The sequence below is a fragment of the Paramormyrops kingsleyae genome, chromosome 23 (assembly GCF_048594095.1).
Source record: "Paramormyrops kingsleyae isolate MSU_618 chromosome 23, PKINGS_0.4, whole genome shotgun sequence".
NCBI lineage: Eukaryota > Metazoa > Chordata > Actinopteri > Osteoglossiformes > Mormyridae > Paramormyrops > Paramormyrops kingsleyae.
The window spans coordinates 19,150,556-19,161,980 of record NC_132819.1 but is presented as its reverse complement, the minus strand read 5'-3'; the positions used below and the strand labels follow the sequence as shown (position 1 = coordinate 19,161,980).

The window sequence follows — 11,425 nt, the reverse complement described above, 5'->3', positions numbered from 1 at the left end:
GATTATTTAGGCTAATGGTTCCCTTTGCCCGTAAACCCCACCTACAGCTGTGTTAAAGCCGAAATTCTATGACACCGTGCTGGGAGTATGGCCATAAAAAGCCGTCGTGTGACAGGCGAACACCGACAGGCTGGGGAAGAGGCAGGCGGCGCCGAGCGTGAGATGAAACCGAGCCTACAAACGGCTTAACCTGCGGCGGAGAGAGTCACCGAGTCACTGATCCGTTTTGGCTAATTACTACCAGGCTGTGAGTTTTTTTCAGCCCTTCAAAATCAATTCCCAGAGTCTCAGTCCTGTAACCCCCCAACCCCCCCTCCCCCCCCCCAAAAAAAAAACTTCACACTGACTTGTAGAAATAGAGAAATGAAGAGAGGTTTCCTCTACAGCTCAGCAGCCACACTCAGGAGATATTATTTTATTTTAAAAACCATCTTGAGCACAGCTGTTAGAAGAAACAAAGGTAGATAATTGGACACTCAGACGAGCTCAGCGAACAGCTGGTCGCCATCCACCCCGTGACCTTCTGAAGAGAAGCCCCCCCAACCCCATTTTCTCTAAACACAGGCTCGGGGGAGTGCAGCGGTGGGCACTTTGATTAAGATGGGATTTGGTCTGTGCTCGACGACAAGGCAAAGTGACACTTTTGGATCAGAACTAAAAAAGATTTAAAAATCAAGTCAAGTAGCTGAATAATTGTGCCTGGCTGTTAATGAAGTGGTCAGTAATGAAAAAAAGTGGAGCTTTTTTATGTCAAATGCAATATTAACACGCAGGCAGGTTTGAATAATTCATCTGAGGTCACCCTCTGGTCCGCCTCGCCCCCTACGGAAGCACCTCAGGGACAGAAAGTTCACGGCATTGAGCGGCATTCTGCGAGTCTTCAAGATGAAGCCGGGCGAGAGAAAAGCCCCCAAGAGATTGGGGGGGGGGGCTTCAATGCCTGTCCCCGAAGGGTGGGATCCATGACCACCCCCCAGCTCCCCCAATCCCTCACCTTTTATCATTCCTACAATTAATTCCCACTAATGAGGCGGCTCCCATTGCCAGAGAGGAGTTTTAAAGGTCCCCGCGGACAGACGTCCGTGTGCCGGCTTTCCGAATGCAGTCCAGAGCATATGGTTTGTCCGCACTCCTCAGGTTCTTTCCTCCAGATGAACGTTTGTGCCGGTCTGCTCACCAAATCACATGACTCTCTCAGCATCATGTGACTTTTGGACACAAGCGTCTCGGTCTGGGGGTGAGTATGTGATCCTGCGTTATGGGGAATTATACCTAAAAGAAAAAAAAAAATGCACATCTCTATTTAAAGACACCTGCTGACATTAGAATACCGGCTTTCTGGAAATTTCCACAAAAACCCAGACATGCACAGCTTTGGTGTCAATCTCCGTAAATACTAAATTAAAAAAAAAAAATTCCCTCTCTCGTCGAACCCAGTTGCATTAATTGCCAGCTGTACCTACATGCGACAGCCGCTGGATTTGCCAAAGCCTCACGCCAGAATATTTCATGATGGGCCACGTCTCATAAAAAATGCATCCCCTTTCTGTTCCCAGCTGGAGCTGCTGATGGAAGGACGGGCGTGTTAAACGTCTGAAGCTCTGTGCCCCTCGTGAATAAAACGGGACCTTGGCCGCCATTCCTCCCACGGTTCTGGCTCCTGTTAACATCTTACACTCGATCAGCTTCCATCTGAACTCCATTATCTGTTTTTTTTTACAGAGTATCTTTGATGTCGCGGAGATAAGCCAGGCTTGTATGTGAGTGCAGATGGAGTAAATATTGAGATTATCTGGTCGCCCCCACCCCCCCCCGGCTTTCCTGGCTAATACCTGATTAGGGCCGGAATCAGTGATGTCGCTGCCGCCGATCTGTGAGTCTGCTGCTCAGAGAGGGAGGGGGATGAGAGCAGGACCAACTTCATCCTCATCCACTGAGAAGGTCGGGCCTCCTGGCCACACGTTAGCTGTGATCTCCATCTCTCCTGCAGCCCTCTGCAGCTCTTCTGGAGATCTGACAGCTTGAGTTATGTCAGGATCACAGACATTGCTGTGAATTATCTCATTTTTTTTAAGTGAATGGGTTTCATCTACCACAATATGACATCTCTCCCACGGTTCTATAAAGCAGGTTTTCACAGAAATCTGAAATGCTACTTCCTAGATGTTTTGGGAATCAGAAATCGATAATCTTCACTTCCTCTTTAAGGACTGACTATCTATCCATCCATCCACCCATCCATCCATTTTCCAGACCTGCTTGTCCTACGCAGGGTCATGGGGACCCAGTGCCTATCCCAGTAGCTATATAGCAGGGAACAACCTAGGATGGGGTGCCAACCCATTACTGAAGGACTGACTAGTCCAATTTAAATTTCTCTAATGTAAAGTTCATTAACTACTGCAAAGGTTTCGTTAAATCATAGGTCCAAAGTCAGTAGTGATGGCCATAATCAGATTAGACTTTTTTGGGGAATTTTTGCCAACTCATGATCAATTCAGGTCTACTAAAGTTTGTCATGTCTGATGTCTACATGAATATGATCTGCTTGCATTATAAAGTGTCACGGAAGAATAACATATATTTTTTCCCTCTACATGGTTGTTATATGCCAGCCCAGAATAATCAAGGCTTGACATTTTGGTGCAACATGAAGAGTGACGCGCTGGCGATGGCCATGGTTGGGTTCGGAGTGGGAGAAGCACAAAATCCCTCAGAATGGGAATGATCTTCACCGCCCTCATTTGAACGTCGATCAGTATTATGTCATTATGTATTCATTTATCTTAGCGTTGGCTCTTCTGTTACTCAAACACGCCGCTCTCTGTTGTCAGCTTACACATGCTTAGCAGAGCAGCGAGTAGCCCCGCAGATACGCCGTCTGACAGCAAACGCCGCCTTTCAGCTGTCGGCCGGGTGACAGGATGTTGGCGAGTTTCACAGGGCTCTCTGTGTCCAGCAGCTCCGCAAAACACTGGATTCTTTAACATACGTGCCGTATCTTAAACAACCCCTTCAAAGTGCAGAAACTCTCCCCAGCACCCATCCTCTGCCCTTCCTGGCTTGGAGATTTTTTGTTCCCTACAATTTTCTCTCTCTCTCATTTCACCGTCAGACTCAGAACAAACAGACTAAGGATGAACTTTAAGTTTCTAATTGCGTACGGGGACTGCGACACGCATCATTAATTGCTTTGTTACTCACACAACTGAGTTAGAGGTCAAATTATTACAGGATTTTATTTAAGGAAAAAGCGATTCAACAATAATACGACCATAGGACCCTTCCAAAAATGAGTTCAAACTGTGTATTGTTATTTTTTTTTTCTATTATATATTAGCATCTGATATTTAAAATTTCTGCTTTTTCAATGTATCAGCAGCACTTTCCAAACACTTATCATTAGTGGGGTTATGGGGGGGGGGTGTATAGAGTGAGTGGTGGATGAGTGTGAGTGATGAGGAAGATTTAACGGTCTGTGTGAGGTATTTTGGGGAATTCAGTGAAAGGAAGCAGCGGCGGAGAGCGTGTCTCTCAGACTTCTGCGGAGATTTCAGGTTCATCTTAACCCAAGCTTGTGTAGCTCACATCGTGCTGTTTAACTCCCAGGCTCTGAAGGTGGAGAAGATTTTCTTATCGCAGTAACAGTCCATCCAGTTTTTCTGAAGCTATGAAACGGATGGACAGGTTAAGGCCGGACTGCAGATTCTAGGATGGAAAAATGGTCTTAAATCCAAGGATTTAAATTGTTCTTTTATTTTAGCTTCTAAACAGATCTAATGTTCTGTCTCAGTGTCATTAAATGTTTTCCTCAAATTTATCCAAACAATTATGAAAACAGGAAATGTGTTGCTGTGCCTGGTAACTAGAAGCGGTACCTGGGCAGAGACGTAACCTCCCTAGTCCGTATCCAGAATAAAACAGACCCTGACAGCTGACGGAGCTCATGAAGACAGAAGATGACTTTTAGATAAAGACGCCAGATAGGATGGGGAGTGGGTGGGGTCTTGTGATCTGAATTACTGTATTAGAAGCAGGCTGGCAGTGAGCAGGTGGGGGTGGTGGGGGGGGGGGGGGGTAACGTCTGTGCCCTCTGCTAATCGACTGCAAAATTAGCCCCAGTTCCTCAGCGGAAGAACACCGGGTCGTGCCAGATGGAGGCGTGGTGGACACACCGGCAAAAAAGCCCCCCCCCACCAGCCCAGGAATGTGGCTATAATTATGGGTCACCGTTTCGGATATACCCGGCGGTCCATCCAATGCCTCAAGGCAATGCGGGTTTGGTCCGTTAGGTTCAGGACTCCTGATACTCAAGATAAGTATCACAGAAAAGCTGACTTGATTCGTTCCCAGCAGCAGATGCCCATATAATGTCAATTTAAGGCTAAACTATTAGTGGAATGTAACTTAAGCTAGCTGAATTTCCATTCTTAAAAATATTTTAATTCCTCAGGGAAATCTAGCTCCTTATTAATGTAATCTTTGGCAAACATTTTGCCTGGCTTGGTTTAAAATTAAAATCGTGAAATCCACCGCCACCAAACATACAGAGAACACTGAACAAATCGTAATACAGTGGTTTTGGCATCAGCTTCACTCGCTGTTAAATGAAACTGCAAAAAAAATCCACTGTTTGACAAACAATTCCTGCGCCGTCTGATGAAAACGTGGGGCGAATATAACTCACAAGCGGCCAAACTTGCCCAGATGTGGAGTCACGAGTCCAAAGAGTTTGAGAAGAGACTGCATATTTGGTAGCCTGACCAGACACACATTTTAAAGGCTGTAGCTTCTGTCAGCCCGACAGCCTCTGAATAAATGAATAGATTCAATAGCTGCGGAGCAAAGGTAAATAGCTCAAAGCACTCTTTACCCACTGGGAAGCCGCCGGCCCTGACTGGGGACAGCGCAAAGGGACACATCAAAACGGCCACAGCCACAGCGCCTTTGCTGTAAAAGAGACAAAAACAGAAATTTAAATATTTTACGATAAAAATAACAGAACCGGGAAACAGATTGTTCACTTCAGGATTGTGAAATGCATCAATATATTAAGTGAAAATATTTAGGTCATTTGAAGACTTCGATAAAATCAATAATCATATGAATGTAACAGTAACAATTAACTGTATCATATAAACCGCAATAACAGCGTCACACAAATATTGATCGTATGATAATTTCATACGGAAAGACACTTAGGACACTGGCTTTCTGGGGAAAACAGAAACTCCAGCCAATCCTGCTTTCAAAGTATCGCAGCGTGTTTGTTTGATAGCCTTTATAATTTACTTTGTTTTAGGGATCCTTAATTACTTAAAAATGGAGAGTCTACAAAAAATATGTACCCGCAGCTCGCATGTGGATCTTTGTACTGTAGCCCACATTCCCATCATATTTATAAAAGCCCCACTAATGACTAAAGCTGGTCACTTTCAGCGTCCGGCCGCTTCCTAACAGCTGTGGCCGCCGTCAACATGCGCTTTACCAGAAATGTGACACCAACGGCTGGATCAAAATTAATTTAAATTCAAACCAATGCCTAACCCTGCTACTTCGGCCTTAGATTTTTGTAGTTAAGTAGGTAACTAACATGTGATGTACCGTAGTTTAGTACTTTTTAATTTCAAGCAGCGTGGTAGGTCTACCTGTAAATGACATCCACCGTATGTAAATCCTGGCTCTGTCCATCCTATGATAACGACTTGTGATTGGCTTCGGGAGCTGCGGTTTGACGTGTCCGCAGGGGGGAAAGGATCAATTATCACATCCCAGAGTTCAACGGCGTGTTTCACCGGCTGAGTTAATCACTGTCTTGGAGAGCGCCATGCATGTAAATAAGCGGCGTGACAGACCGGGCGACGGCGCGCACGCAAAGTCGCACAGACCACGCGTTCAGTTAGACTGAGCCAAACCACAAAGATGACAACAACAACGCACAGAACTTTTGGAACTTTTTGTTTCAAAGTGTGGACGTCCAAAAAGATCTGATATAGCGTTATCGGCAAATTATTATTATTATTATTATTATTATTATTATTATTATTATTATTATTATCATTATTATTAGCACCATAATATCCACAAGGCCCGTCCCGATTCTTACACACATTCCCACAAACACTAAAGGTGTTTGGGGTAATAGGAACAGCATAATATCTATTATTATTTTAGAATTTCAAGACAGGTACAGCGGAGGTGGCGCATTCAGATCCCGCTAGGAGCGCGGCCGGGCTGAGGCTGGGGCGGTGGGACCAGCCGCCGGCCCCGCATGGTGCCAGGCGCGCCCCGAGCTCCGCGTGCCGTCCGCACGTTGTCACAGCCGTCCTTCCCATTTCAGTCTAATGTGTTTGGTTGATTATCATCTGTCCCCTCAGATCCTGGCATCAGTTCTTAACCATCTGGTGCAGATCAAAATCATTGACTTCATTTAACACATGAGGATTAATTCAGTTGATTAATTCTCTTGACAGCCACCACATATAATGAGCCGATTTAAAATCAGTAGGAATCTCTGTGCTTCCAGTATGGTCTTTGTAAGGTGGTTCCTGGCGAGTTCTATCTTTTCACTTTTACTTGCAATCAGTCGGAATGAAGGGTATTTAACCAAACCTGTTTGCCGCAATTTTTGTCTGCCTATAAAATGAATTCTACATCTATCCTATGGCCAAACGTGTATCGCACGCAGATAGTGACCGCTATTTCTAAAGTTAGTTTCACAGTGCTACAATATGCCTTCGTATCAATCTCTGTTTTGTGAACTGTCTTTTTCTGTACGCGTTCATCTCTTTAAAACCGTCACCATTAATAAAAAAAAAGACCCGTTTATTTCCCGAGCTTATCTATATAAAAGAGCAGCGCTGACGCCGAGGTTATTGTCCCAGCGCGAGTCCCAGAGGCTGCTTGTCACAACAGTGGAAGCTTCAGAGGCCGGATAAACAGTCAGCACCAAACGGGGCCTGAGCCAATGCGCAACCGGCAAGCGCGATAGGGAGGGGCCTCGACGCCGAGCGACGTGCCAATCAAGCCGTCAACTTCAAATTGTATGTGAGATATGAGGCGCGGGGCCCATGGGCAGGGACATCAGTCGAGGCTGAGCTAGTGAGCCTGTCGCATCCAGAGGACCCTGAGAAGAGGCTGTGATTTCAGTCCATCTTCCTGTGCCTTTCCGCGCTGGCATTTTCAGCTCTGCCTTCGTGTTGTTCTTGGATTGTCCCCGCTGTGGCTCCGTGTTAGTTTTCACATCAGCCATGTCATTCTCCCAGCTGGGTTACCCCCAGTATTTAAGCGCCACCCAAGCGGCGTACGGAGGCGATCGGACTGGGGTGCTTTCCGCGTCTTTCCGGGGCAGCCCCTCGGAGATCGGTGCGGGTCAGTCTGCCACAGCGGCAGTCACGTCGGTGCTGGGCATGTATGCAAACCCTTACGCGGCTCCCGGCTATAGCGCCTTTCTGCCGTACAGCAGCGCGGACCTTGCGCTCTTCTCGCAGCTGGTAAGAGCTTTTCGTTACGCTTCAGTTGTTGAAAAACTGGTGTGTTTGCAGCTGTCCGGGGAAGGAATGAGGGCGCACATAAAAATGAAAGAGTGCATGATTCAGTTATGCGCAAATCCGCTGTAAGTTAAGGCTACTTCCGATCCATCGCTGCCTTATACAAACAGTGAATTGTGTTTTATTATTCAACTCGGCTGCAAAAACTTTAAGGAATATAACGCGATCGTAATGTAAACTAATATATGCAGCTTATAATAAAAAATATTCTGCATATGTAAGTTTCGTCTACAGGCCTGCCAGGGTGAAAATGGTGCTCAAATGTTTACATGTTTTATAAATATTTGTGTCATGTTCAATTATTAATTTAGAAATAATAGGCCCAGATGTCAAAGTTATAGAATTACAGCAGATATTTTCTTCAGCTAAATAATGTTACTTATTAAATAGTTACTTATCTTTAACAATTTCGCACGGGTATGGGAAATCTGCTTTTATTTTATTTTTTTATAAATTTGGAATTTTAATTTGGATCCTCAGCTGCATAAATGCATCTTCAGATAAATCCGTTAAGTTAGAACAATTTTAGCAAAATTTGAGCAAAGTGTTCTTAATTATTTCGTTACTAAATTTACTGACTACAATATGTACTGACGATTAAAATAATCTGACTTGAGCGTGCTTGTCAATATAACTATGCCTTACATCCCAAATACTGTATGCTTAAAATATAGTTAGATTAAAACAGACACTGGATTATGGAAATGCCTGTTTTGCTCGCTGTTTTCCTTCTGATTCACATGACATCTGTAGCGATTCTGCAGGTATTTATTTTGACATCTCGCCGTGTCTAACGCTCTCAGGCGCTTTAAAGAAAACCAATAATGACAACGTCAATGACGGCTGTCCACGGCTTAATTTGGTCAGGGCGCTTTAGTTAACGCACTCATTTAGCAAGTTATGCTTTGTCGGTCAGCCATTAGACACGCTTCCCAAATGATATATTCCCTGTGTCCCAGGTGTAAAGTTTAAATGGTTAAATAGATGTTATTGAATCGGGGCCTTGGTTTGGTCGCGTTGGGACAATTTGTAGCATCAATAAAGGAAATGTATTGCTCTTCTTTTCACGTAAAATCGTGTTTAAAATAATAAGTCACGCATTTCTATTAAATATTCAAGTTAAGATGAATACATTTTAAGATATCTAACAGCTGATGTAATTAGGCCTACATAAGCCTGCGGGTTTATACTGAATGGGGGAGTCTGCGGTTCCTGACAGAAATAGGAGGCGTTACAAATCAGCTGTTAATCAAATGATGTCTTATTTCCACAGGGTGCGCAGTATGAGCTTAAAGATAGCCCCGGTGCTCTTCCGTCCAGCTTCGCGGCCCACGCCGCGGCCGCCTTCTACCCGTACGGCCAGTGCCAGTATGGGGACGCCGCTAGAGTCAAGAGTGCCACTCGGGAGACGACGACCACGCTGAAAGCCTGGCTTCAGGAGCACAAGAAAAACCCGTATCCCACCAAGGGGGAAAAGATCATGCTGGCCATCATCACCAAGATGACCCTCACGCAGGTGTCCACCTGGTTCGCCAACGCCCGCAGGAGACTCAAGAAGGAGAACAAGGTGACATGGGGACGCAGTGCTGAGGACCGGGATGGCAAAATATTCGACAGCGATAACGAAGGGGCCACTGTAAAAAACGAAGATGAGGAGATTGACCTGGAAAGCGTAGATATAGACAAGATTGACGAGAACAATGCGGACCAAAGTAACGAAGAGGACGATGGTGATGAAGATGAGGATGATAACTTCGATGAAAGGGAGGGCCGCGAAAGTACGCATAAAAGACAAACGCAAAATTGCACGGAGAACCCGAAGTATACCTCTGCCGACAAGGAGCAATCAATTGACAAAAACAGAAGCATAATTTCTTCCGACGAGCAAAGCAGTTCCCAAATTCCCCCGTGCCATAAACCCAAAATATGGTCGTTAGCCGAAACGGCTACGTGTCCCGACAGCTCTCAGAAATCGGCGATGCCCCCTGGAGCAGCCAGCCGGACCTCGATACCCATCCAGCACCCGGCTTTCCTGCCGAGCCATGGAGTATACACGTGCCAGATCGGAAAATTACAAAACTGGACGAATGGCGCTTTCCTGGGCCAAAACGGCCTGCCTAACGTGAAGTCGGTTCTGGGCCTGGATCATGGTCACCAGACGTATAGTATGAAGGCCCACGCAGGACAGAAGGCGCCCCCCAAATCTGCGCCTGACAGCGAGAGCTCCGCGGAGGACATGAGCCCGAAGCTCACAGGTAGACCTATAACACGATGACAGTCTCAGTGCATGTCACGCTATGGCAGTGCTTCTCGTATCAAGTGTGAATATAATCCTGAAATTAAATGCAACACGCCGTGTGTTAATTAATGATTTGTCGTTGTACTCATTGCGTTGTAGATCAGGGAAATGTTCAAAGGACAGTGTCTCCGATGCCGGCAATAAAACCATCGCTTCAGCACGTGCGTGACAGGTAAACAGATTTTGCCGTTATTTTAAGCCAGTTTGTGCGAAAGGCTATAGGCTCGCGTGTCAAATGTAAAGCACCACTTTAGGTAATAGAGGGCACTCCGTTTATTTATTTTCTCTGGAGTGGAAGTCCTCATTTCAGAGTGAGCTCATGAAACCCGACGGCCTAGTGTACCATCCGGAAAAGGCCCCCCCAGACTGTCAAATACAAGTTACTTTTTCCTAAATATACAATAACATTGTGTGTTTAACTTAGTATTACCACGCGACATAGCACTTTAAGGAAGGGGCGTATAATTACCCTACGTTAATATATAGACATTTGATAATAGAGCTTAAATGAAGAATAATACGTAATGCAGAAATGCACGCGCACATACTGACTGTCCTTCTCTGTCTGTTCCAGTTCCAGGGTCCAGTATGAAAAACAGAGGCTTTTACGTCCCCCCGTTCTATCTGCTCTCACCTCCACCTGATGAAGACATTATTATTGTTATTATTATTATTATTATTATTATTATTATGACGAATTTCAGGCAAAAATAAGCTGACGGCAAAGGACCCTATCCCTAACACTGCCCCAAGTTCCCCGTTTCCCTGCAGCGTTCTGTCGATATTTACCCTCCGTACTGAGAAATTACCTTCCTTCTTCCTCTCATGCCACTTACGTTTTTTCCCTTATACGCGTTTTTGAGTTTTGTTTTTGTTTCTGTGAATAAGATTGTGTATATGCACATAATTTGTCCAAAATACAGCCTATATTTTTGTCTAATAAATTGAATGGAAAAAATAGGCATTAAAGTTTTTTTTTCATATGTGAACATGAATTATTTTAAATGACATATTACTGATTATTGCATCGAAATAATCGTTTTGTCCTTTTGATCAAGCAGTACTTTAAATTGTGAATTACATGTTTATTTGTAGAATGATTTAAAATTATACATTCAGTTTCACGGTTTCTATGACAAAAATAAACGGCCAGTGTAATATTGCTTGTCCTAAAACTATCTGGATTAATTTGATTATTACTGCATTAGCAGGGTCCTTATCGTTATTACTGTCCGCGATCTGCATTTCTCGTCCAAATGCTAGTTTCTAAACATTTATCTCACAATGACATTTCAGGCCGACTATACATATTCGAATACAAATTGCATTGTTATATACTGGTCAAACTTATCGACTGATTTTGAATTAATGGCTTGTTTTCGATCCTGTTTGTTTTTTCCTGTTTATTCTGATGCAACAAGGTGACAAAACTGGTAAGAAAGCAAAAAATCGAAGCCAATTATACCGATTATTTCTGGGTTTAATTGTATTCAGCTGACGGTGTACGGAGGCCCGGGGGTGGCGACGCTTGGACAGATGCATTGAGGTGCTAATAAGCCACCAGATGGTTATTGGT

The 11,425-nt window shown here is 44.5% G+C and overlaps 1 protein-coding gene and 1 long non-coding RNA gene across 3 annotated transcripts; one reads left to right on the top strand and one right to left on the bottom strand.

Moving 5' to 3' along the window:
• Window positions 1-3,429: 3,429 nt before the first annotated feature.
• LOC111852101 (uncharacterized) lies at window positions 3,430-5,732 on the bottom strand. 2 transcript variants are annotated; one of them, XR_011984852.1, is made up of 3 exons: window positions 5,649-5,732; window positions 4,874-4,950; window positions 3,430-3,668 (listed from the first exon to the last, which is right to left on the bottom strand). It is a non-coding gene; the product is annotated as an uncharacterized lncRNA (long non-coding RNA). The 2 variants fall into 2 exon arrangements; XR_002840160.2 differs by lacking the exon at window positions 5,649-5,732 and adding an exon at window positions 5,349-5,494.
• Window positions 5,733-6,977: 1,245 nt separating this feature from the next.
• irx1b (iroquois homeobox 1b) lies at window positions 6,978-10,789 on the top strand. The gene is made up of 4 exons (XM_023828459.2): window positions 6,978-7,493; window positions 8,824-9,805; window positions 9,949-10,021; window positions 10,424-10,789. The coding sequence occupies exons 1-4, from the start codon at window positions 7,251-7,253 to the stop codon at window positions 10,491-10,493; spliced, it is 1,368 nt and encodes a 455-aa protein (XP_023684227.1). The 5' UTR covers window positions 6,978-7,250; the 3' UTR covers window positions 10,494-10,789.
• Window positions 10,790-11,425: the final 636 nt, after the last annotated feature.

Coding starts and splice junctions, on each gene's coding strand:
- irx1b (XM_023828459.2), top strand. CDS start 7,251: ATGTCATTCTCCCAGCTGGGTTACCCCCAGTATTTAAGCGCCACCCAA. Junction 7,494..8,823: donor TTGCGCTCTTCTCGCAGCTG/GTAAGAGCTTTT, acceptor TTATTTCCACAG/GGTGCGCAGTATGAGCTTAA. Junction 10,022..10,423: donor CTTCAGCACGTGCGTGACAG/GTAAACAGATTT, acceptor TGTCTGTTCCAG/TTCCAGGGTCCAGTATGAAA.